Below are 26,727 nucleotides of genomic sequence, written 5' to 3'. Positions count from 1 at the left end.
ATTCTAAATAGCTGCTGTTCATCCAAAAAAGTGTATTAATAAATTCTTAAAAATGGTATAGTTTAGCTAGGATTAATCAATCAGCCTGTTGCTTTAAAGAAATCAGTTTCCACCCGACAGCTAAAATTCCACTCAATTTTTAAAATGGTATTCCATTTGAGTAAATTGCTTTAAATATTTATGCCGTAAAGGTTATCCACTAAATATAATAGAATGTACCTTTCCTTTGCTATAGGAAGATTGTGGAAACATGGTGTGACGGTGCGTTGGGGTTTCCCCATCTCCTGCACCCCCATAATGGCACGGACAGACTCCACCAACCAGTAGAATAGAGGGTGTTTATTGCTTCTCCAGGATACAGTACAGCACAGATGTAATCTGGTTACAGGGCAGGCCTAGGATGCCTCAGCCCCCTTAAAATGGGAGAGACTGGGCCCCTAAAATCCAGCCCCTTTCCCTAGGCTGTCTCCTCCATGCTCCTAGACAGAAACTCACTTACTCACTTCCAGGCCTGCTCCCAGCCAGGGCTCCACTCCCCTTCTTCCCATTGTTCGGCTCCCTCCGAGATAACTCATCAGACAGGTTTGAAGCTCCATTGCATAATGACTCATCCCCTGCCCTGCTGGGCCGTGCTGCAGACAGCAGCCAGTGGAGGTCACTCACAACCCAAGCCTAGCAACCAGCAAGGTACCCACACTACGTCACACATGGCTACATCTCCAAAGACAAAATAAAACAAAACTGGCCCCAAAGACCCAATCTGAGACAAGACTTGTGTAGGAATGATTTCTCACTATCCATGCATGCCCATGTCATTATATAAAGAGCCTGCAAAGACAAAAGGCTATTTCAGTATATTCATGAAAGGATTAGTTACTTCAGGGCTATCTATGTTGTCAAAGTTAAAGATGCTTCAGTGTTTACATTATAAATCACTAGCAGTTAAAGATAAATACATCAGACACTCTGAGCTGAAATATTACATAAATTAGTTTACTAAATTTGGGGAGGGAGAGGGGAAGAATCAAGTTGATAATTTTAAATCTAGTTTAAAATTAAAATCTGGGTCTTTATTGTATGCTGGCATCCCACTAATTAAAAAATAATTTAATTTATCAAAATGAAATTTTTGCAGGTAATAAGACCCTAGATAGACTCTCATTTGCATTAGTGTGAATCTGTATTAATTCTGTTGCCATCCGAATAATTTGTAGTGTAACTAGAAGGCTTACCCAGTATTGCCCAGGAGCTTCAGTGCAAGGAGATGGTCATGTGGGGGGAGTGCAGGAGTCAGGTTAGGTCCCCCTCCCAGCCACTTGGGTCCTTTTTCTACCCCCCAAGCCTCTCCAGCCACCAGAGGATTTGTCTGCCCCTTTCCCAATCCCTTCCTGGCCACCAGGGGCCTTTTTGTCTCCCCCCCTCCACTTATTCCTCAGAGGCATTTTCTCTCATCCCCTCATCTGGTGCTATGGCCAAGGGCTGGTGGGGGAAGGGTTTGAGGCAGGGGCCTGCTTACTTGGTGTGCTGGCAGGCAAGATGACCTCTGGCCACTCTCTTGGTGGCACAGCTGCCCCCAGTGAGCAATCTCATACCTGGGAGGTATGAATTATTCCCAATTTAATGATGGGATGCTGAGGCATACAGAGACAGAATGATTTGCCTGTGGTCACAAATAAAGTCTAGACAGCGGGGCTATTTCAGGATACTGGAAGTATCCCGAAACATCAATACCATGTCTTTAAACATACTCGTTATTTTGAAATATATTTTGAAATAACGGGATCGCTATTCCATTATCTCTGTAATGCTCATTCCACAAGGGTAAAAGGATTTGTTGGAATAGCACTTTATTTCAAAATTTGGTGTAGAAAGTGCCAAATTTTGAAATAAGCGATTACAAAGTTACCTAGAAATAAGCTATGCAATTTGCATAGTGTAGATGCACTCTGATAGAGCAGAAAATTAAACTCAGCTTTCTGGGATCCCAGACTGGCATCCTACCCACAGGATCATCCTCTCTCTGCCAGATTTGTATCTAGTACTGTTCCATGTTCTTTGTGAACACAGGCAATGTGCCGTGTCTGTGTGCAATTATAGAGCACGTGCTCTTTATCTTCTTTGATCCCATAAATATAATTTTGGAATTAGCACTTTCACTAACTAGCAGTTTTCTGTGACATAGTAAATGGTTTGGTTTGAAGTGGAGAACTGATCAGGTAGTCAGGTACTCTTGGCAGGGCTGGGCAAGATGCAGCCCACAGCATGCCTAACATTTTGATCTAGCCCTGGATTGTATCTGGCTGGGACTATAATTTATTTTCATTTTAGGGCCCATTTACACTGACCAAGTGGCATAAAGAAGCCTTGGGCTACGTCTAGACTGGCATGATTTTGTGCGCAAAATCTTGTCACCTGTCTACACTGGCCGTGAGTATTTGTGCAAGAACACTGACTTTATGATGTACAAAATCAGTGGTTCTTGCGCAAATACTCTGATGCTCCCGCTCAGGGATAAGCCCTCTTGCGCAAGTATTCTTGCCCAGGAGGGCCAGTGTAGACAGCCACATTAATTTCTTGCCCAAGAAAGCCCGATGGCTAAAATGGCCATCAGAGCTTTCTTGCGCAAGAGAGCATCTACACTGGCACGGATGCTTTTGTGCAAAAGCAAATCTTTTGCGCAAAGGCACATGCCAGTATAGACGCTCTCTTGCGCAAATACTTTTAAGGGAAAAACTTTTCTGTTAAAAGTATTTGTGCAAAATCATGCCAGTCTAGACACAGCCTTAGTGTATGAAAATCCTGTCCTGTGTGTAGATTAGGATGCTTTCTTGAGATGGTTCACTGAAGTTAAAGCTGAGATACTTATTTATATTAAGGATTTATTCTAATATATGCACATGCACACACGTACATGCTAGACCAAAAAAGATGTAAGAAAAATTAAGTAGATGGGAAAATGGTGCAAGCTGCACCATATCCATTGCATTTGTATATTGATTTGAATGCAGAGATGCTTTCTTAGCATTAGCTGGTCATGCATGGCACACAGAAAGATGTAGTCATAGTAAAATGTGGAATGCTAGCTCCAGATATGCAATACATTTTTTTAAAATATATGCACTATATGTATTTAATACACAGAAATAAATATATATCCCCTTTAAGGGCACTCATGTAGCAAGAATGAAAGAGTAGCATATGTTCAGATAGCCCCAGGCAATTTTAAGATAAGCTGCATGAATTAATAAGTGGCACAAGCAGAACATTAAGGCCAGATACCACCTCAGAAGAAACACAGTTAGGACATGAAACACAGCCCCATTAGACTTTCATTGGCTATATCTTCAAGTTCTGCTGCACCAACATTGCCATAGTTAGGGTCATATGAAATTCTGGTTCATTTTGGTGAATTTCATGGTGATAGGATTTTAAAAATTGTAAATTTTCATTTCAACGATTTGATTCTGAAATGTCACAGGGTTGTAATTTTAAGGACCATGACCAAAAAAGGGGGGGGGGAATTGCAAAATTACTGTAGGGGGGATTCATAGAACTGGAAGGAACCTTGAGAGGTCATAAAGTCCAATCCACTGCTCTCACTGTAGGACCAAGCAGCATCTTGATCATCCTTGATAGATGTCTGTCTAACCTGCTCTTAAATATCTCCAGTGTTGGACATTCTACAAAGCTTTCCCTAATGTCCAACCTAAACCTCCTCCACTGCAATTTAAACCCATTGCTTCTTATCCTAACTTCAGAGGTCAAGGAGAACATTTTTCCCCCACCTCCTTGTAACCCCCTTTTAGGTACTTGAAAAATGCTATCATGTGCTGTGGCTTCTGGCTGGGAGACCAAATTTGAAGGCAGTCCAGCCCTTGGCAACAGCATGGAAATTAGGGTGGCAAGATAGGATAATACCCCCATTCTTTCTGCATTGGTGCCTACAGAGCTGGGTCCTCAGTCTGCAGCCACCACTTTCTGGCAGTCAGGCTCCAAAGGCAGCACAGAAGTAAGAGTGACAACACCGCAACCATCCTGAAATAACCTTGTGACCCTACTTCAACTACCTTTTGGATCAGAAACTCCAATTTGAGAAACACTGGTCTCTCCCATCAAATATGTATAGGGTTGCCAGAAAGTTTCACAAAAAATCCCGAACATTGCGGGGGGGGAAAAAAAAGTGGCGGAGACCAAACTTGTTCAGGGGGCAAAAAAAAAGATCGCTGCACCTTTAAATTCTTGCACTCCCTGCTTCCCCTGACAGACACAGCAGGGGAAAAATGTCCCCACCAGCCTTCTGTCCAAGAAAAACAGAAAATACCGTATTTTCTGGGGTTTTTTTACCAGACATAAGACGCAATTACCAGACTGTCCGGGTGAAAACCAGACACCTGGCAACCCTAAATCTGTACGGTATAGGGTAAAAGCACAAGCAAGACCAAATTTCACTGAAGGAGATCAGATTTCATGCTCTATGATGCATTTTTCAGGGCCATGAATTTGGTAGGGCCCTAACTATAATAAAAATCCACAGGAATAAGCTTGATTGATAGACACAGTGATGTTAGATGAACTGCCAGTGGGACATGTGCTCTGTGTCTTCCTCTGCACTGTTTTTTTTCCTTGCCATGATTTGGAGAGGAGAGGGTTCTAGGAGATTACTAGCAAAGCAATTCCTGACTACGCTTTTGTCTATCGATGCAAGACATACACAATATGTGTGCGTTTAATTGTGTCTCCGATATCAGTGTCATCCCGACGGGGCAAGGCCTCTTCAAGTGCTTGGACAAACCCGCATACTTTTAAAGGGTCACGAGTCTGACCTGTGTCAATGTGCGGCCTCCCTTCCTTTCTGGAGCGAAAAAATCTTTGCAGCTGAATGCACACCTTACTACACACGAGCAAATGGTCAGTATCACAGTCTACGCTGTGGTAGCTGCGTGTCACCCTGACACTACCTAAACGGCTGCGTTTGGTGAGGAAAGGGTCAAGCTGGTGCCAATGTTTTGATCTTGGGTGTCGCCACGAAACTTTGTGCTGGGGTTTGACATTGAAAAAGGTATTGGTTACGCAGAGATCATGTTGGGAGCAGAGTTCAAGGAGGCACTGTCCGTTTTCATTCATCTTCCCTGTTCCAAACTGTCCCAGACAGGATAGCCAGTTGTGATGGTCGCTGCCAACTCTGGCATTGAAGTCGCCAAGGATGAATAGCGGCTCATGGGAAGATACCTCACTGATGGCAATACTAAGTTCATCATAGAACTTGTCCTTATCTTCCTGGGCATAAGTTAAAGTAGGCTCATAAACACTGAAGATGTTGGCCATGCCCACTGATGTTTGAAGTTGGATTTTCAGCATTCTCTCGGTGTGTCTAGACTACAGGGTTTTGTCGACAAAAGTGGACTTTTGTCGACAAAACTATACCTGCGTCTACACTACCACTGAGTTCTGTCGACATAACGTCAACAGAACTCAGCAGTTTTGTCGATGCTGGTAAACCTCATTTTACGAGGCATAACGCCTTTTGTCGACAGAGTTCTGTCGACAGAAGGTGTTATTGCATCTAGGGTTGTGTCTAGACTACAGGGTTTTGTTGACAAAGCAGCTTGCTTTGTTGACAGAACTGAATGTAGTCTAAACGCTCTTTGTCGACAGAAGCTTTGTCGACAGTATCTGTCGACAAAACTTCTGTTGACAAAAGCCTGTAGTCTAGACGTACCTTCAGTTCCCACATTTGGTGGTATGACTGAGCCAACTAGGTTGTTTCTAATTGCGAAGCCAACACCGTGTTCCCTGGTCTCTTCTGGAGGATTCCCGTGCCAGAAAAAGGAAAAATCCTTCTCCCAGAGACATCCAGAGGACAATAGCCTTGTTTCCTGGAGGGCCACAATGTCCATCCGCAGTCTTCTCAGCTTGTTATAATGACTGCTGTCTTCCAGGGGATACTAATGTTCTGTAGGTCTTCTGTAAGGCCCAGAATCATGGTCCTTATATTCCATGTGCCCAGCCTGAAGGCTGGATTACTTTGTCGCTTGTTTGTTTCGCCTGGTGTAAGGTTAACGATCCAGCTGTTGATTATTCCCTAAGCCCCACACACCCAGTGGAGCAAGTGGACTGTGGTGAGGCAGCACCTATTTGGCTGGGGGCTTCCCAGCTTGAGGTGGGCAGTAGCTGCCCAATGAGATCCAAAGACCTCTCCCACCGTCGGAAGCAACCCTTGGTGCCTCATTCTACGCCAATCAAGTGCTATGGCTTAATACCAGTAACTGCTGCTTCCCGTGTTGTGTCACCGCTCAGAAAGTGATGCCGAAGTGTCCTCTACAGGGCGCAGGCCTGGGCAAGTAAGTTGAGAACCGGCTGATGCCCAGCAGCAGGATCCCCCTCTCCATGCCACTGATGTAATCCAAGGGAAAGGCAAAAGCCAGTATAGCATGGCACCAATGTCATCGCAAGAGCTACCAGAGTGAGGTCGAGTACAACCTCAAACTGCCTTAGGAGCTCCATCTCTGGATTTATCCTTGGGATTTACTCCCAAAGCCTTTCCCATAACTAGGTATCGCCGCAAGGCAGCGGAGGTTTTAATTCCAGCAAGAGATGTGAACAACTACAGGACGCTATCTATGATACTGCGATATCTGTGAGAAGAAGACAGTCAAGTCTGCTGATTGGTTTGAAGCCCACACTGAAGTGCTGACGCCCCTGATTGAGAAGAGAAAGGCACTGGCTTCATACAGGTCCTCTCCCAGTGAGGAGAACCTGCAGGCGCTCCGGTTTGCTCGGAGTCAAGTGCAGCAGGTTGCTCGGCGGTGTGCCAACTATTACTGGCTCCAACTCTGCTCCAAGATTCAGCAGGCCGCAGACACTGGTAACATGCGAGGAATGTACAATGGGATCAAGCAGATCATTGGTCCATTACAAAGGAAGACTTCCCCACTTAAGTCGGCCACAGGCGAGGTTTTGAAGGACAGAACCAAGCAGATGGAACGCTGGGTGGAATACTATTCACAGCTGTACGCCAGAGAGACCATAGGTATAGAGAGCCCTGAATGCCATCAAACCTCTGCCCACCATGACTGAACTTGATGCTGAACCCACCATGGAAGAACTTAATGACGTGCTAAAAGCACTCTTCTGGAAAAGCCCCAGGGAAAGATGGTATTCCCTCGGAAATCCTTAAATGCGCTAATGGTACCCTAGTCTCAGAGCTGTATGGAATACTCTGCTAATGCTGGAGAGAAGGCAGTGTACCGCAAGATATGAGGGATGCTAATATTGTTACTGTCTACAAGAACAAGGGTGACAAAAGTGATTGCAACAACTATCACGGCATCTCCCTTATTAGCACCGTGGGGAAGCTATTTGCATGTGTTGTCCTGAAGAAGCTCCATGTTCTTGCAGAGAGAGTCTGGGTTCAGAGCTGAATGGTTCACCATAGACATGGTTTTCTCTTTTAGGCAACTACAAGAAAAGTGCAGGGAACAGAACAAACCTTTGTATATTGCTTTCATCGATCTGACCAAGGCATTTGACCTTGTCAGTAGAAAAGGTCTGTTCACGATTCTGGCTAAGATCAGCTGTCCTCCAACTCTGCTCAGCATTATTAGGGCCTTCCATGATGGCATGAGGGGGATCATTGTATACGATGGATCCACATTGGAACCCTTCGAGATTCTCAGTGGAGTGAAGCAGGGGTGCATGCTGGCTCCAACATTGTTTGGCATCATCTTTGCAGTTTTGCTCAAATATGCCTTTGGAACTGCTACAGAGGGCATCTTTCTCCACACGAGAACAGACGGCAACCTCTTCAAACTGTTGAGGCTTAGAGCAAAGACCAGGGTGCTTAGGAAGCATCTAAGAGTTCCTTTTTGCTGACAATGCAGCTATTGCTGCTCACACTCAGCAGGAACTGCAGTCACTCATAACTCGCTTTGTGGACACATGTATGGAATTCGGCCTCACAATCTGCTTAAAGAAGACCCAGATGATGGGCCAAAGCGTGGGTAACGAGCCACTTATCAGTGTGTTAAATTACGAACTGGAAGTCATCCATGAGTTCGTGTACCTAGGCTCTACGATCTCGGACAACTTGTCATTTGATGGCGAGATTAAAAAGCGCATTGGAAAAGCCGCCACAACGTTCTCCAGGCTGACGAAGAGAGTATGGGCCAGTAAAAAGCTCACTGTACACACCAAGGTGCAGGTCTACACAGCCTGTGTTTTGAGCACACTGTTATACGCCAGTGAAACATGGACTTTGTGCTCAAAACAAGAGCAGCGGCTCAACACATTCCATATGTGCTGCCTTAGGCATATACTCGGTATCTCATGGCAGGACAAGATCCCCAATAGCGTAGTGCTTAAGAGGGCGGGCACCCTCTCCATGTTCACCCTTCTCAAGCAGAGGCGTATGCGCTGGCTTGGCCATGTCTCACGCATCTTGGATGGCCGAATACTGAAGGACCTTCTCTTTGGTGAACTGGCATCTGGAAAGAGGCTGAAAAGGTGACCTAAATTGAGCTATAAGGACACGTGCAAGCGTGACCTTAGCGCTCTGTGTAAACACCCGGCATTCGCTCGCCTTAGACAAGTATGCCTGGAAACAGGGAGTGAAGGAAGCTCTTGATATGTATGAAACTACCTAGGTGAAGGAAGCGGAAGACAAGAGAGCCCTCAGGAAGATCCATGCCCGTGATACCAGAGTGACATCTGCCTACTGCTGCTCACAGTGCAGAAAGGACTACCAATCCCGGATTGGATTGCACAGCCACAGAAGACGCTGCTCGAATCAGTCCAACAGGGGCGCAAATCCATGATCCTTCGGGATCGAAGGATGCCTAAAATATAATTGTGTGGCCTGTGCAATGATTTGTGGGATGAATTATAGTCAAGCAACATCACAGCAACATTCTTGGTGTTGTTTTATGTCACTTTGTTATTGTCCTGCCACAGGTTGAAACTTTCTAGGTCAGCACCCTCCAGACCTGACTGGTGCTGAACCAGAGAATTTTCCGAACCACAGGAGATCAATATTATCTAGCAGCATTACCAACACTTCCCCTGCTTATTGGGCTTTTAGGGGTCAATTAGAGCTAAATAACAGTACAGAACACTGAGAGCCAGGACTGGTGGCTATAAACAAACTTCATGGGATTGTGGAAATCTTGGTCACACCCATGATAAGAGGACATCCTGCTAACTAAATTCATGCTGGACCATGAATGTTGCCAGACCAGAGAGTGCCAGGTTAGAGAGGTCCAACCTGTACAAGACCTTCAGAAGTGCATTGTATGAGTCTTCCCCTGAGCAATGAATCAAGTGGAGTTTATTATATGCTGCCTGTTGATCACTTACCAGTTTCTCATGGACAACTCTTTTTCCAGGACTGGTTGTTATCATAGAATCCTAGGGTTGGAAGAGACCTCAGGAGTCTGAGTCCAGCCCCCTAAAGCAGGTCCAATCCCAACTAAATCAACCCAACCAGAGCTGTGTCAAGCAGAGACTTAAACACCTCTAGGGATGGAGATTCCACCACCTCCCTAAGGAACCCATTCCAGTGCTTCACAACCTCCTAGTGAAATAGTTTTTTCTAATATCCAACCTAGACCTCCCCCCACTGTAACTTGAGACCATTGCTCCTCATTCTGCCATCTGTCACTACTGTGAACAGCCTTGCTCCATCCTCTTTTGAACCTGCCTTCAGAAGTTGAAGGCTGCTATCAAATCCCCCCTCACTCTTCTCTTCTACAGACTAAACAAACCCAAATTCCTCAGTCTTTCCTCATACCCAAATTGCTCAGTCTTTCCTCATAGGTCATGTGCTCCAGCCCCCTAATCATTTTGGTCGCCCTCCTCTGGACTCTCTCCAATACGTCCACATTCTTTCTATAGTGGAGGGCCCAGAACTGGACACAATATTCCAGATGTGGCCTTACCAGAGCCGAATAAAGGGGAATAATCACTTCCCTGCATCTGTTGGCAATGTTCCTCCTAATGCACCCTAATATGCCATTAGCCTTCTTGGCTACAAGGGAACAGTGTTGACTCGTATCCAGCTTCTCATCCACTGTAATCCCCAGGTCCTTTTCTGCTGAACTGCTATTTAGCCACTTGGTCGCCAGCCTGTAACAATGTTTGGGATTCTTCTGTCCTTGATGAATCTCAGATTTCTTTTGGCCCAATCCGCTAATCTGTCCAGGTCACTCTGGACCCTATCTCTGCCCTCCAGCGTATCTACCTCTCCCCCTAGTTTAGTGTCATCTGCAAACTTGCTGAGGGTGCAATCCATCCCCTCATCCAGGTCATTAATAAAGATGTTGAAAAAAACTGGTCCAATAACTGGTCCCTAGGGGACTCTGCCAGAAACCGACCGCCAACCTGACATTGAGCCATTGATCACTACCCGTTGAGCCTGACAGTCTAGACATTTTTATATCCATCTTAACAGTCTATTTATCCAATCCATATTCCCTTAACTTGCTGGCAAGAATATTGTGGGAGACCATATCAAAAGCTTTGCAGAAGTCAAGGTATATCACATCCACTGACTTTCCCATATCCACAGAGCCAGTTACCTCATCGTAGGAGCTAATCAGATTGGTCAGGCATGACTTGACCTTCTTGAATCCATGTTGACTATTCCTGATCACTTTCCACTCTTCCAAGTGCTTCAAAATGGATTCCTTGAGGATCCCCTCCATGATTTTTCCAGGGACTGAAGTAAGGCTGACCAGTCTGTAGTTTCCTGGATTGTCCTTCTTCCCTTTTTAAAAGATGAGCACTACATTTGCCTTTTTCCACTCATCTGGGATCTCTCCTGATCTCCGAGTTTTCAAAGATAATGGCCAAAGTCTCCGCAATGACATTTGCCAACTCCCTCAGTACCCTCAGATGCATTAAATCCAGGCCCATGGATTTGTGTATGTTTAGCTTTTCTAAATAGTTCCTAACTTGTTCTTTCCCCACTCAGGGCTGTCCACCTCCTTCCCATACTGCGTTGCCTAGTGCATTTGTCTGGGAGCTGGCCTTGTGCATGAAGACAGAGGCAAATAAAGCATTGAGAACTTCACCTTTTCCCACATCATCTGTCACTGGGTTACCTCTCTTATCTAGTAAGGGCCCCACACCCTCTCTGATCACCCTCTTATTTCTAACATGCCTGTAGAAACCTATCTTGTTATCCTTCGTAGCCCTTGCCAGCTGCGATTCCAATTGCGCTTTTGCCTTTCTGATAACTCCCCTCCATTCTCGAGCAATATATTTATATCCTTCCCTAGTTGTCAGTCCAAATTTCCACTTCTTGTAAGCTTTTTGTGTTTAAGCTCACGAAGGATGTCCCCGGTAAGCCAATCTGGTTGCCTACCATACTTGCTTTTCTTGCTGCTCATCGGGATGGTTTCTTCCTGTGCCTTATTAAAGGCTTCTTTAAAATACTGCCACTTCTCCTGGACTCCTTTCCCCTTCATGTAAGCATCCCAGAGTATCCTGCCCATCAGTGCCCTGAGGGAATCAAAGTCTGCTTTTCTGAAGTCCAGGGTGTGTATTTTGCTGCTCTCCTTTCTTCCTTTGGTCAGGATCCTGAACTCAACCATCTCATGATCACTACTGCCCAGGTTGCCACCCACAGCTACTTCCCCTACTAATTCCTACCTGTTTGTGAGCAGCAGGTCAAGCTGTGGCCCCTGGTTGATTCCTTCAGCACTTGTACCAGGAAGTTATCCCCAACATTCTCCAAAAGTCTTCCTGGATTGTCTGTGTACTGCTGTATTGGTCTCCCAACAGATGTCAGGGTGATTCAAGTCCCCTATGAGAACCAGGGTCTGTAATCTGGAAACTTCTCTTAGTGGTCTTAAGAAAGTCTTGTCTACTTCATCCACCTGATCTGGTGGTCTATAACAGACACCAACCATAACATCACCTCTGTTGCTCCCGTCTTTAAGCTTAACCCAATAACTCTCAACAACAGGCTTTTCTCCCTCATATACTAGAGCTCTAAGCAAACACTGTCATATTTTAAATACTTGCCTTCACTGCATTGTCAGCCCAAGCTAGAACTTGAGTTTTGCTATTAATCCAGCTCTTTTTCACATACTTTGGGTATGTCTACATAGCAGCTACAGGTGCGATTTCTCAGCTGGTAGACATACATGTTCTAACTATGCGGAAACCTGTATGCTATATATGGGTATGAGCTCAGGTGGCTAGCCTTAGCCACCACTGGTGCTGGTGTGGCCATACTGCTTTTTCATTATGTTTTTACTCACTTGGCCTTGGGTAGCTCAAGTGGAGTAACCAGAATTTACTACTCTGTTGCAGTGAAGATGAGTATTTATAATGGGCTCGTTACAATTTTTTTTTGTTGTAAATGTGTAATCTACCTGCATGTTGTGCAGCTGTTAAGAGCACCTGGAACCTCCTTCCTCTTTTCCTCAGTGTGCAGCTGACAGCATGATGTGAGGGAAGGATACAGTGAAAGCTTTGTGCAGTGATTTCAACCTGCCTTTCCTTGTTTTGCACTGAATTATATTAATTACATTTCTTAATTTGTTGTTTCATAACAGTAACTGGAGAAATCATTCCAAGAGGCACTTTCTGTATTTTGTCAACATGCACTTTTGTGTATCAATGTGAACATACAGAGAATTCTATTGGCGAGTGCCCAGGAGTGTTGTCACAAGCAGCAGGCCTTCCCCAAAGTACACACTGAAAATCAATTCCGCTTCACATTAAAACTGGGGCAAATTAAAAAGCTCAGTAAATGTTTACATTACTCTCTCACTTATTAGACATTAAAGTTCTTAACACTAAAATTCCCACCTCTTGTGTTCCAAAATAAAAATATATTTGTACGTAATCAAACCTTAATTAAGAGCTCCTCTGTATATATGAAACCATAAACATCTCCAGCAGAGTCAACAACGTGAACAGTCTAAATCTGTGATGTCCAACTGGTTCTGAAGAAGTAGCTGCTATAATGGCTATTGCTATAGTGAACTAGCCACACTCAACTGGCCAAATAACCACATGTGGCTAGTGTGTTGGATACCACGGGTAATTTTAGATATTCATCAGGAGCTGCCTATTACACTGAGGCAATATCAATCATTTCTGTTATGCTACGAATCTTTCTCCAATTTGAAAAGAAATGTCTGTTAATTATCTTTTGGATCTAACCTTTGCACTTTTTGGCACTGCAGTTATAGGGGAAAACAACATTTCGTAAGAGAGGAAGAAGGTATATTGTTCATTGTCTGAACTCCAAATTTTCCTGTCTCCTATCACCTCTTGATCACAGCCCAAAGTTGATTAAATCTTCCTTCATGTTGCCCCTCTCAGCCAACAAGCCTCTTGAAACTTACTGAAGAATTGTCATCACATTTAATTTCCCCTCCCCCCACAAGGGCAAGTGAAAAGTAGAATCATCTCTCTCATAGGTGGAAATAAATTGTTTAGTGAACTACAAGAGCCAGGGTTCCTGGAAGTACCTTATGAATTGAAAATAGATTTATTTACTTTGGAGACATAGCCTCACTTCCTAAGTAGAAACACACAGAAGGGGAGCATTTGCATGAAGAGAGCTGCATCCATGAATATGCAACTTTGTGTATGTATGTGTATATATATATACACACACACACACACACACACACACACACACACACACACCCCTTACCTACATGGTATCTGTACAAAGAGCAGGAATATAGGCTATCAAATATGGAGAGGTCAGCGATCGATAGACTAGGGCCTGACCCTTCAGACTCTGGCTATGCATCCTCTTCCACATCTCGATAGGTAGCAGCAGTTTGGCTTCTCTGTAGCTGCACTTCTGACTCCCTGAAAGGGGTCACAGAACATGTGGGAGGAGGTAATGTTAGTCTTGGCATCAATTAAGATACTGTTCATGTCCACGTGTTTGTATGGGGAAAATGCTGAATTGAACAACTTTTCCTCATCCCTCCCTTCTTCCTGGTCACATTATCTGACAACAGTGCCAAAAAGTCATTGTCTTTATTTGGACTGGAATTGTGAATGTTCTCTAAAGTTTGGAGGTGTTCACATGGTTTTTGTGTTTCAGGTCCATCTCTGAATACAATACTTTCAGACCAGAGATGCTTATCTTTGGCCTTCATCTTTCAGAAGAGGGGGAATCCAACTGCATGATATTAATAAAAAAAAAAGTTAAAAATAGTGACAGCTCAGTCCACTTAGGATCTAACTCATTTTAAAGTGGATGCCTGTTTATCAGAGAGAAACTAATTATTCAAGTTTCCTAATGCTTTTCTGGCAAATCCTGTTAAAAACCACTATGGACAGGAAGCTCATTTACGGCCAAATTTTCAGGGAGGTCAGTACCCACAATCAGCTGGATTTTCAGAAGAGTTGCACTCATTTCTCCAACTAAAAGAGCAGGGGTGGGCAATAATTTTAAGTGGGAGGGGCACTCCAAGAATTTGGTAAGTGGTCAATGGCCACACTCTTCCGTAATATTAACAGAGGAGGTGCAGGGTCTGAGATAGAGGTTGAGTGCAGAAAGGAGCTTGTGATAGGGGATTGAGGTGCAGGAGAGGTGTGGGGTCTGAGATGGAATTTGGGTGAAGGGGTATATGGCCTGGGGCAGGAGACTGATGGGTGCAGGAGAGGATTCAGACCTGGTGTAGGGGTATAGGAAGGGGTACAAGATTTGGAAGGGAGTTGTGACCTGAGGCAGGGATTCAGGCGGGAGTGCAGAGGTTTGGGTTGTGACCTGGGACAGGGGCTTGGAGTGGAGGGTCCAGGAGTGAGTATGGGTGCAGGGGAGGATTCTGACATGAAAGAGGGGTGCAGGAGGGAGTGCAGGGTCTGGGAGAGGGTTGTGATCGGGGGCAGGAGTGCAGAAGAGGATACAGGAGATTGTGGTGCAGAGTCTGGGAAGGAGTATGGGTGCAGGAGTGGGAGTGCAAAGGGTTTGGGTTATGTGGGGCAAGGGAGGGCAGAGGATTGGGAGAAGGGAAGGGCTAAGGTGCCAGAGTCTAGCTGGGAGGTGCTTACTTGGGTGGCTCCTGGCCAGTAGCCTGGCAGGCTCCACCAAGCTCCCTGCGTGCCCTGCCCGCACCCACCTCCATCTCTCAGCATTGCAAGCCTGGGAAGGAGGGGCACTTTGTATGCTGCTTCCCTTTGGCTGGGAAGCTGTGAGATTGTGCTGAGGGTGGGGACAGCATGCAAAGCTTCTTCCCCCACACCCGAGGCTTGCAGCATTTAGAAAAGCACATGGCCCCCACTGCTGGCTGCTCTGCATGGCAAGCAGGAATGGGGAAGGAAGAGTGCCAGGTTGATGCTCCTGCTGGGCTGGATCTAGTAGTTTGGCAGGGAAGATTCAGCCTGCAGGCTATATTTTTCCTGCTCCTGTGTAAGTGGGTAGTATGAAAGAGTTTGGTGCATTAGGCATGCATTGGGCAATGAGCTCTTTTGAGAATCTAGTAGTTGTTTAGGTGCATAAACGGCAGCTGAGCTTTTTTTGACAATTTGGTCCCCACTGTGCATGTTTAGCAATTGAAGAATTGACTCAGATTTTGAAAACTGGAACCTTAATTTCTAAGCTTAAGTGAATCTTTAGTTTGTCTTTGGAAGCTGACATTTACCCTATGGATATGGAGGTAGGTTAACCACACATGAGGCTGATCTCCAAACTGGACTGTTGGTCAGTAGGTAATGCAGTGAGACCAGCTGCTAGGGCTCCTAATAGAACTCTAGCTGTGACTCATTACTTAAGAGGACAGGTCTTTGCTTCAGCTTTCAGAGACTTACGGAATTTCCAATTGCTTTGAACATACGCATTTAATTAGAGTTGTTCAGAAAAAATTCCTTGATAAAAGGTTGAAATTTAAAAACAGTTTGACAAAATTCAGATGTTTCTTTATGGCTTTCATGATGAAAAGAGATTGCTGTTTCGATATTGCAATGCTAAATATGAGTTTGGATAGCCCCAACCCTCACTGAAATCTCTATTCACTGAATGGGATTAACTGAATGAGATTCTGTATATACAAAAAATGCTAACGTTATACACATTTTGCAGGATTAAATTGTTTGGCATTTTTTCTTTGAAATACAATTTTTTCTTTATATTTTCAATTGAGTATAAAATTAGAGATTTGGCAAAGGAGAAATTAGTGCTGATGTAGTCTCTTGCTCTGCAGAGGCAGACCTTGGAGGAACTTATCTTCTAGGTCTCTTAAATATTTTAATGGACGATGTTTCCCTGAAAATATAATAAAGTTACTGAAAAGGTTTTATACTTACCAGTTGCCCAGAAGCAGTCATTATTAAGGAGGAAGAGAATGAACCAGGGAAGATTGTTGGGAAGCACAGACACACAGAATATGAGAAAATTGGACGACAGAGACAGACAGGCCTTGTTGCTGCAGGCAAAGGCACAAGTTGCCAGGGCACCTGGTAAGAAAAATCTCCTTTACAACTCCTTTGATTTGTAGAAATAAAATTGTCTATTTCTTGACTGCTGAACTTGTATAGATTCATTTCTCATTTCCACCATAATGTCCCCACTCCAGAAGCATAAGAGGGGCCTTCAACTATCATTTCCATTTACTTTAAGGTCCATTTACACTTCCAGTATAAAAGGGGCTGAGAGTAAATTAGAAAAAAAGCCTTAATTAATTAATTCGGCTTTGAGGAGATATGCTGGTGGGCAGCCTGTGACACATGGGCTGCATGTGGCCCAGTGGGGTTCTATATGTGGCCCGCAAGACATTTTGTTTATGATTCCCTGATTCCACTGGTTTCTGTCTGCATAGTTTTTTTCCCTACCAATATTACTGGCAATATGATTGAACACCCATTGACTGAGAACCATGCACTCCCTCTGCATCCAATCAACACGCTGCTATGGTACAGTTGGCACACTCTGCAAATTCTAAGTATGCAAATGCTGTTAGCAAAAGCGCCCTATCCTGGGACACAATATTGGTTATAACAGTCTTGCGGTCCACTCACTGAGATGAGGAGGGCCACTCATGCAACCCACTCACTAGCCTATGTTGCCCATCTCTGCATAAAAGCATTTCACTAAATAAAAGAGAGGTCTTTATAAATGTATAGCTTTAGAAAAATGTATCCATGCCCTATATTCCATGCAGCTTATTATCTAAATTCAATAGCTGATCCAATTGAATGAAGACGGTATTAAAATTCTTAAAATTAATTTAGATAACATACTGAATAAAGTCACATTAGTGTATTTTATGTCAGTCTTCGATAACTTTTTTATATGATAAATACCTTGGAAATTCTAATTAACACATGGCTATGCACAAATTCATGCCTTGGAACTGGTTAAAGAGGTTGCCATTGACTGAATATTCTGTTCCAGTAAAGCAGCAGTCATACAATCAGGGACCTTCCTTATCCAAATCATTAATGACAAGTATCAGACCTGTGGGACCTCACTAGATACATCCCCCAAATTTGACAGCATGACATTAATAACTATTCTGAGTACTCTCCTTCAACCAGTTGTGCTCCCCATCTTATAGAATAGATCATATTTCTGTTCATTGCTTATGAGAATGTCATATGGGACTGTGTCAAAGGCCTTACTTTAAAAGCATCAAGATATATCATGTCTACACCTTCCCCACACTCTCTGAAGTAACTCTATCAAAGTAGGAAATTAGGTTGGCTTGGCATGATTAATTATTAACAAATTCACACTGGCTTTATGTATAATCCTATTACCCTCAAGGTGCTTATAACTTGATTTAATAATTTTTCCAAGTATCAAAATTAGGCTGAGTGAGCTATAATTTCCCACATCCTCTTTGTTCTCCTTTTAAAGATAGGTGCTAGGAATGTAAGCGACTAGTCTACTATCCGATAAGCAAGGGGGGGAGGGAGCAGGAGCTGGTGCTGGGGGGAGCCAGCTTAAAAGCCACTTCCTCCAGCACTGTCTGTGAGGCCAGGAGGACAGCAGGGACCAGACATGAGCTAGGAATTTGCTGATTCCTCTCAGCTCTTAATACATTTAAAAGGCTGATGCATAGCAGGGTGGGACCCTGCATGAGCCAGGAATCAACTGTCCCAGTTTGCGCTGGGTCCCTCCTGCTGCGCGTTAGCCTTTTAAATGTATTAAAAGTTGACAGGATCTTAATACATTTAAAAGGCAGAACTGCAGAGAGGTTAGCTCCCGGCCCAGGAGCTAACCCTGCTGTGGCTCCCCCACTTACTGACTAATTGATGGAAAATCCATCAATTAGTCGATTAAACTACATTTAACATCCCTAATAGGTGCTATGTTTGTTCTTTGGGACCTTACCCATCCTCCAGGAGTTCACAAAGATAATTGCTAATGCTTCCCAGATTGCTACAGCTAGTTCCTTAAGTACCCTAGGACAAGTTGGCTGGGATCGATGAAACTCGAGTACTGCTAAATATTCTTTAAACTGTTCTTTCCCTGTTTTTGATTTGTATATGGCCCCCTTGTTGTTAACATTAACTTTGTTAAATAGTTTGGTCATCATGAATCTTTTAAGGTCTATTGAAGCAAAACAAACCTTCAGCTCCTCGGCTTTCTTGTTGTCATTAGTTATTAGCTCTCTTTCTTCCCTAAGTAGGGGACTTAAAACTTTCCTTCATCTTGTCCTTATGTATTTAAAGAACCTCTTCTTATTGCCTTTTATATCCCTTGCTAGGTGTAACTCATTTTATGCTTTAGCCTTTGTGAGTTAGTCATTGAATGCTGTATTATTCTTTTATACTCCTCCTTGGCAATTACTACATAGTCACTTTTTGCAGGATTTCTTTTAGATTTTTAGGTAATCAACAAACTGCTGATGGAGCAATATTGGCCTTTTCCTAGTCTTTCCTTTGCATCAGGATCATTTGCTGTTGTGCCTTCAATATTGTCTCTAAGAAACTGCCGACTCTCCTGAATCTTTTCCCTTGAATTTCCAAAACCTACCAGCTTTCTGAGTTTGTTAATGTCTGCGTGTTTGAAGTCTATTGTCTTTCTCTGCTGCTCAATTTCTTCCTTTTCTTAGAATTACGAAATTTTTTATTTCATGATCCCTTTCAACCAAAATTGCCTTCAGTCTTCAGAGTTGCAACCAAATCCTTTCTGGTGGTTAGAATAAAATTTAAAATGACAGCCCCCAGATTACTTTTGATACCTTTTGAAACAAGACGTCCCTAATACATTCCAAGAACTTACTGGACATTTTGTATTTTGCCACATTTTTCCAGTCGGTGGCTGGGTAAAGTTCCTCATTACTGTACTACCAAGTCTTAAGTTTGGATGTGTCTGTTATTTGTTGTAGAAATGCCTCAACCACTTCCTCCTTTGATTTGGTAGTCTATAACAGACTTCTACCATGACATTGTACCATTCCACTCCATTTTTATATTCACCTACAGACTTCCAACTAATCTGCCTCTTATTTCCATCTGGGCCTCACAACAGCTATTTATATTCTTGGCGTATAATGTATCAATCATAGAATCATATAATACTAGGAGGGGAAGGGACCTCAAGAGGTCATCAAGTCCAGTCCCCTGCCCCCATGGCAGGACCCAATATCAGCTAGATCATCCCTAATAGACATTTATCTAACCTACTCTTAAATATCTCCAGAGATGGGGATTCCACAACCTCCCTGGGCAATTTATTCCAGTGTTTAACCACCCTGACAGTTAGGAACTTTTTTCCTAATGTCCAACCTAACCCTCCCTTGCTGCAGTTTAAGCTTCTTGTTCTATCCTCAGAGGCCAAGATGAACAAGTTTTCTCCCTCCACCTTATGACACCCTTTTAGATACCTGAAAACGGCTATCATGTCCCCCCTCAGTCTTCTCTTTTCTAAACTAAACAAATCCGATTCTTTCAGCCTTCCTTCATAGGTCATGTTGTCTAGACCTTTAATCATTCTTGTTGCTCTTCTCTGGACCCTCTCCAATTTCTCCACATCTTTCTTGAAATGGGGTGCCCAGAACTGGACAAAATATTCCAACTGAGGCCTAACCAGCGCAGAGTAGAGCAGAAGAATGACTTCTCATGTCTTGCTCACAACACACCTGTTAATGCAATGCAATGTTTCTCTTTGTCTCTGCCTGATCTTCCTAAACAAGCTATGCTTCTGTATACCAATAGTCCAGTCATGAGATTTATCCCACCAAGTTTGTGATGCTAGTTCAATCATAATTTAATGTATGTAGTATAGTTGCATTTCTCTATAAACATGTAAGACATTTACCAGCTTCTCCCACTGTTATCCTGCTTGTTGTGCCCATGACTATTGTAATTTGCCATTCTTCCTCATCTTGAACATAAAGGTCACCGTTTTTTAAACCTACTTATGGACTTTTGCCCCCTTTGAACCAATTAAAGGCCCCCCTCATTCTTTGGGCCTAGTTTAACTTGACCCAGTCCCGAACCCAACTGACCTGCGTCTGAGAAAGCAGAGTCATTTTTTAGCCTGTCCCATCCCCTCTCTTTTGAGGCAGCGCCAATGTTTCTTCCTGCCTATGAGATTGGCTTGGTTCAGCAGCAGCTACATGCCCTATTGCTATGCACTATTGCAGTATAAGAGTCACTGACTTCTCAGTACATGCAATCCACTGTACACACAGTGAAGAAAGATGGCCGCAGCTGGCAAGAGCAGGGCACAAAGCCAGTGCTGCTCCAGTCTCATGGGCAGGAGAAAGAGCTGACCTGAACTGAGCCTGAGAGCATCCGATTGGTTGTCCATCGGACCTAGAAATGACACTTGTAGTAGGATCTTCTCAGATTTGGACCAGGTTGTAGTGCTCTACTCACTATGTTGGTGTGTTGTGTGAAGATGCACTTCTTCTTAAATAAGGTGGCCCCATAATTTCCCAGAAGTCTTTCCTCCTGAAACATCCTGTGGCTAAGGAAGACAAAGCCCTCCTGTTGACACCATCTGTATAGTGACACATTCATCTTGCTGTCCATATAGCCCAGTAAAGCGGTGTATATTCTGTACTGTTTATTATACACTTGGGTATAATAAACAAATACATGCCCTATTGCTATGCACTGTGGGTAATAAACAAAGAATCTGTTCAGTAAAAGACAGAGAATTGACTATTTACATTCAAATATTTAAATCTCTATTTTTAATCTACAATTAAAAAAGACTAAAACAACAACAAAAGTAAAATACATAGTAGAATGTATCCGTAATGCTTATCAAAGTACTTACACATTTTAAATTGATTAATCCTCGCAATTCCCTATATCCCTAGGAAATTGGGTAAATATAAAGACAGCTATGTTAATGTCCACATTTTCAGACGTGTATTATTGTGTGTGCATTTGGACCGTAGTGTGGCTTGTGTAACCTTTTCTTGCCATGTTATTCTTCTTAATTGTAAAATAATATGGTAAGAAGCAGCAGACACAGCCCAGTGATTTGTAAAAAGTATGAGGTGAACACAATCTGATTTTCCTCCTCTAAAAGCAATTATTCTCCCTGAGTCATCTTGTGTTAACACAAACAAAAAACATATGGTCTTGGATAAAATGTAAAATCTTTTACAAAAATATAGGACTAAACCCTTTCTTACATGCATCTATGTTCTCTTATTGAAGTCAATGGGAATTGTAGGAGCACCTCCGAGGAAGAAGTTGCTTGTAATTCAGAGAGAGAAAGCAGTTGTAAGCCTATGCACTTTTTTAGACTGTGCCCTTAATACTTGTTCTTTGCTTCTTCCCCAACACTCTCAAAGTGAGAAGGGCCGGTTCTGTTTTCTTACTCATTTTTTATTCACACTTGGAAAGTTTTGACAGAGAGCGCCCTCCCACTATGACTGATGGTCTTCCAGCCAAACTAAATTGGCTCTTTTGGATATTGCAATGGCAGAAAGGCTATATCGGAAATCTTTCAGTCCTGGTCCTTGATTTTCATTCATACAAGGTTAATGGTAACTAAAAAGTGATTTATTGCTGTTCAGTGATCTTTGTGAAATCAGCATGTCTCAGTCCTGTTTCTAGGCATCCATTTTAGAAACAATTGCTATGACCACAGCTGGCATTTTTTTGTTGCTCTTAGCAGAGACCAAGAATTAGATGGGTCTTGGAGAATGAACTATTCTTAACTCCCTACAAGTGGATGATCCTCTCTGGTACAGTCCCTAATGAGTACAGAGGATTTCAGGGATGTCATTCTGATCCCTTTCACCAACAGTACAAGTCACTTGGGAAGGAGCTTTATTTGGTGGCTAGAATGGGTGCCTGAGAGTCTGGAGACCAAGATTCTGTTTGCATATCTTCTGCTGATAAGCTATATGACTTCGGGCCTGTCATTTCACCTCTGGATAATACTCAATTTGTAAAAAGTTTTGGAACCCCGATACACAAGTGCTATGTGCAAATTATAATTGTTACTACTAATTTTGAACACAAAAAAGCTAACACAATGTGACAGTTTCTGTTGATCATAAAAACATAGTTCCTTCTTGAACTATACATTGCATACAAGTAGTAGGTGGGACAAGTATTTATGCTGGGAACAGACAAGGGTTAATTGGACCTCTGGAAGTGCTAGTGCACCATTTAGCATGATTTTTGAAATTTCCTTTATGTGGTCTTACAGGTGTCCAGATAGCAAAGTAATATTGATTTCTTGTCTGAACCCTAGAAGAGTTCATGAATAAAAGTCTACTAATTGTGTTAAAGTGCACTAGAACTGCAGTTACAGGTAACCAAATGTGTCATAACATCAATACCAGAACAGCAGTGGTAAGAAATAGCCACTTAAAGCATGTGTTAGGCACTAGAAACAAGAAGCATCAAATGCTGAAAGTTGATTTTTTTCACTGCAGATCTTGGAGTGACAAATGAAACTACGCTCACAAACAGGAAGAGATCTCAAGAGAGAAGGAATTTAATGCAGTCTTCTAAGCTAAATCTTGATCGTAAAGGTCTAAACAAAGACAGCAAAATAGGAAGTGTCCTTTCACAGGCTCAGCAGTCTCCAACTTGGTCATCAGCACCTACCTTGCAGGGAGCTCATAGTTCTCTCTCAAATGAGTCACATAGTCCATCCCTTACACCCACCAAAATGGCCCCTTTGAGGTTTAGAGGTGAAAACTTGTATTCTATGTTTTGCTTAAACATGGAAGATTCCTGTGAAGAAAATGATGCTACAGATGATGTATTAGAGAAAGAATTCCTTTCTTTCAATCTAAATCACTCTCTTACACCTCGAGGACAAATTAGCAAATTCAATGGATCATCCTTGGCACAAGATGAACAATGTAGCTCTGTAGAAACTGGAGATGACAGAAGCACTTCAGCAAGAACAGTTGAATCTTCTCATCAACCATTAAGACAACATAATGTAATGGATACAGCTATGGAACAGTCTTCATTAAGACGAAGAAACTCTAGGGACCACGTAAAGGCTTACACTTCAGATGGGAATTCTTCTGAAGGTGCTGATTGCAATAAAAATGAAATTCCATTATTTAGTTCAAGAAGCCCACAAGCTGAGAGCAGACCAGGCAGTGCACCTGTTGAGGAGACTCTTAACAACATTAGCGCTATAGATAAGCCTAGTGTCAGTGTTTATAACAGAGACCTGCAAGCCTATGAAAGCAGTCAGAGGCGTTATACTGATCTCCTTACTTCTGCAAGGTCAACAGTTCATAGGCCATTATTATATTCTGCATACAATACTCCAAGATCATTAATTCAGTCTACACACAGAGCTGAGGTCCCAACAAATTTGAGCTCGACAACCTCTCAAGTAGCGGATTTGGATGGAAGTTCAAGGTTTAATGTTCGTAGGCCTTTAACTCCTATAAGAAGTAGAGATTCATTATCGGCTACAGAAAGTTATGAATCTTCAACACCTATAGTCAGTGTACCCGAAGACAATAGCCTACTGGAGGATAATATAGATAATGGTTTAAAGAGTACATCTCCAAATGCTCCCTTACATGATGAAGAGAGCTTACTAAATTCACATAGTTCTTTTTTATCTATAGATTCTTCCAACCCATCTTTGTTTCAAACTAATTTCACAGCCCACCTTCACATGGCTGGCGCACTACATGATCAATTACCACTTGCTTTAATTGCAGTGTCTGACTTACAAAATCCAAGTAATGCTATGAGTAATATTGAAGCATATGATACTACAAGTACAAAGGAAAACAAAAATGCAGACCCAGAAAAGCTTAAGAAACTACAGGAGAGGTGAGAAATATGTATTGTTACCCTTTTCACATAAGCAATTAGCCCATTTGAGACCTGGTGGGTCATGTCCATTGGAGGAGAAATTGATGGAGGTAGGTATGTCTGAAGCAAACCTTTTTATTTCCAAAATACATACAAAGTCCTGTTTCCCTGAACACAGAAGGAAACAAACAGCTGGAGCTATTTTCTTTGCTCACAGCTCCAGGCCCATTCAGACTAAAAACTATTGCCATAGATTTTTCTCAGAGCCAGACTGCGTGGGGTTGTTTAGGCTGTGCTTGGCTTTCTTCCTCTTCTGTGGGGTTTCTCCTGCCCCTCTGAGACATACACCACTACTAAAACAGTATCTGGGAAGCTCCCCTTTGCCCAGTTTGCTCAGTAAATGGAACTACCTCACACGTGCTTGTGACAGTGTTTTGGGTAGTGAGGTGTGCTTGTGTTTGTGGCTGAGACTTACGGTTTCATGAAAGGATTTGTTTCTTAGGACGTCTATACTACTCAGATCAACGCTGTTGCAGTCAATCTTCCTGCTAACTCAAACTCAGAGCATGCTCCCATTGGCACCAGTACTCTTGCTCCTCAAGAGGAGTAAGGGAAACCAATAAGAGTGTTTGGTCTTGTCAGCCTCCCACTTTGCGGACAGGGTGAAAACACAGTTTAAGATATACAACTCCAGCTATGTATACTGTTTAGCTGGAGTTGATGTATCTTCAGCCTTCTGCTGTAGTGTCGACGAGGCCTTAGCGCTATCTTAAATGAAAGCTGGCAGTTATATACCCCAGTTTTAATGAAGCTTACTTTAACTTATAGCAGTTTAATCATACCAATCACACATCCATGATTTCATGGTAACATGCAGTTCTATATAGCTAAACTTAACCGGCATTGCCCGGATCCTTCATTGCAGGGGATTGGCATTGATGAGCAGCAGCAGTTAGGGCAGATCCTTGATGATGTGGGAAGCTCAAAGCAGGAGGCTGGGAGTGTGGTTGGATGCAGGATTAAAGGTTGGGGGGGGGGGGTGAGAAGGAGCTCAGGTCACGCAGTGCTAGGAGGTGGGCTGTGGCTCCTTTGAGGGGGATTGGGGCTGTGCTGTCCAGTCCTGATGGTGCTCATGAGAGACAGGGCCATGGTGACGCAGCTAGTGAGGCTTCCCACCCCAGTCCCGGGATGTGAGGGGGGGGGGGGGAGCAGGGCAAGAGAGCGTGCAGGGAGGCCACTTACTTGGGCCAGTGGCCAGCAAGATGGTGAGCCCTGGCCTCAGCTGACCACTGTCTTCCTCGTGTGGCTGTCTCTGCAGTATAGTTGTCCCCCATGCTCACTACCCCCAGTGAACACTGCAATATAGCTGTCCTGATCAGCCCCCTCCCTTTCCACATTATGGAAAACAAATTCTAGGCACATCCCATTTTCCTGATGCAATCAAACGTTGGCCTTTGTTTTAAGAGGAAGTTGTATACCAAATTTGGTGGTCCTAGCTCTTACTCTTTAGGAGGACTTTTTGAACAAATGGACATGCAAACAGATGAATGAACTCCGACAGACACAAATCAAATGTGTATTTATTTATTTTATATACACACACACACACACACACACACACACACTGAGAACTGTGGAATTTAATATAGAATACTAGAACATGCCTTAGCTCAATGTAAGCCCATTGCTTCTTATCCTATCATCAGGGGCCCAAGAGAACAATTTTCCCTCCCTCCTCCTTGTAACACCCTTTTAGCTACTCGAAAACTTCTATCATGTCCTCTCTCAGGGTATGTCTACACTACAGCACTAATTCAAACTAACTTAATTCAAATTAATTTGAACTAGTGCATCTAGACCTAAAAACTAGTTCAAATTAGCATGTCCATTGAGTGGACCCTGAACCAAAGTTAAGGCTAGCCGGAAGCAGGGCATCAGGTTAGGACTTAGAGCATGGAGCTGCTGTCTCAGGCTAGCCGAGGGCTGTGCTTAAAGGGACCTGACCCCCACCCCAGACAGTTCTCAGGGGTTCCCTGCTCGCTGGTCTACCTCGATGAGGGAAAGCAAAGCAGTCCTGGCTTGGAGTGCCGAGTGTGGGCATTCAGGGCACATCACAGCACTCTGCCATCAGCCTGACTGCACTTGCCGCAGGCTGCCATCCGGGGGGCTGCAGGAGAGCTTCCACCCCAAGGAGCCCACAGAGCCACCCCAGTCCTCCCCAGCGGGGGCTCATACCCCATTCCTTCCTCACCTCCTTCCACTTACCCCTCCCTAGTCCCCCTTCCTGATGTGTCCTTTATTTTGTACATGTGTTCAAAATTAGAAACTCTTTATTTAACAAAACTCAGGGAGACTAGGAAAAGGAAGTGTGAGAGGGGAGGGCAACTAAAATGATCAGGGGTTTGGAACAGGTCCCATATGAAGAGAGGCTAAAGAGACTGGGACTTTTCAGCTTAGAAAAGAGGAGACTGAGGGGGATATGATAGAGGTCTATAAAATCATGAGTGGTGTGGAGAGGGTGCATAAAGAAGAGTTCTT

General features: G+C 43.5%; 1 protein-coding gene across 7 annotated transcripts in view; it reads left to right on the top strand.

Moving 5' to 3' along the window:
* Positions 1-26,727, top strand: part of MARCHF10 (membrane associated ring-CH-type finger 10) — a 118,733-nt gene that overhangs the window by 52,237 nt on the left and 39,769 nt on the right. For all 7 annotated transcript variants that reach the window (XR_012898013.1, XM_075911304.1, XM_075911303.1 and 4 more), the window contains 2 exons: positions 16,282-16,431; positions 22,830-24,207. Coding sequence is in view for 6 of the 7 variants with exons in the window: in XM_075911304.1 (XP_075767419.1) it covers positions 16,282-16,431; positions 22,830-24,207 (1,528 nt within the window). In the remaining variant the exon portion in view is untranslated. The remainder of the gene's footprint in view (positions 1-16,281; positions 16,432-22,829; positions 24,208-26,727) is intronic.

This window comes from Pelodiscus sinensis, chromosome 29 (genome assembly GCF_049634645.1).
Source record: "Pelodiscus sinensis isolate JC-2024 chromosome 29, ASM4963464v1, whole genome shotgun sequence".
NCBI classification, from domain to species: Eukaryota; Metazoa; Chordata; order Testudines; family Trionychidae; genus Pelodiscus; species Pelodiscus sinensis.
Note: the sequence above shows the minus strand (reverse complement) of the source record. Positions and strands in the feature narration are given on the sequence as shown.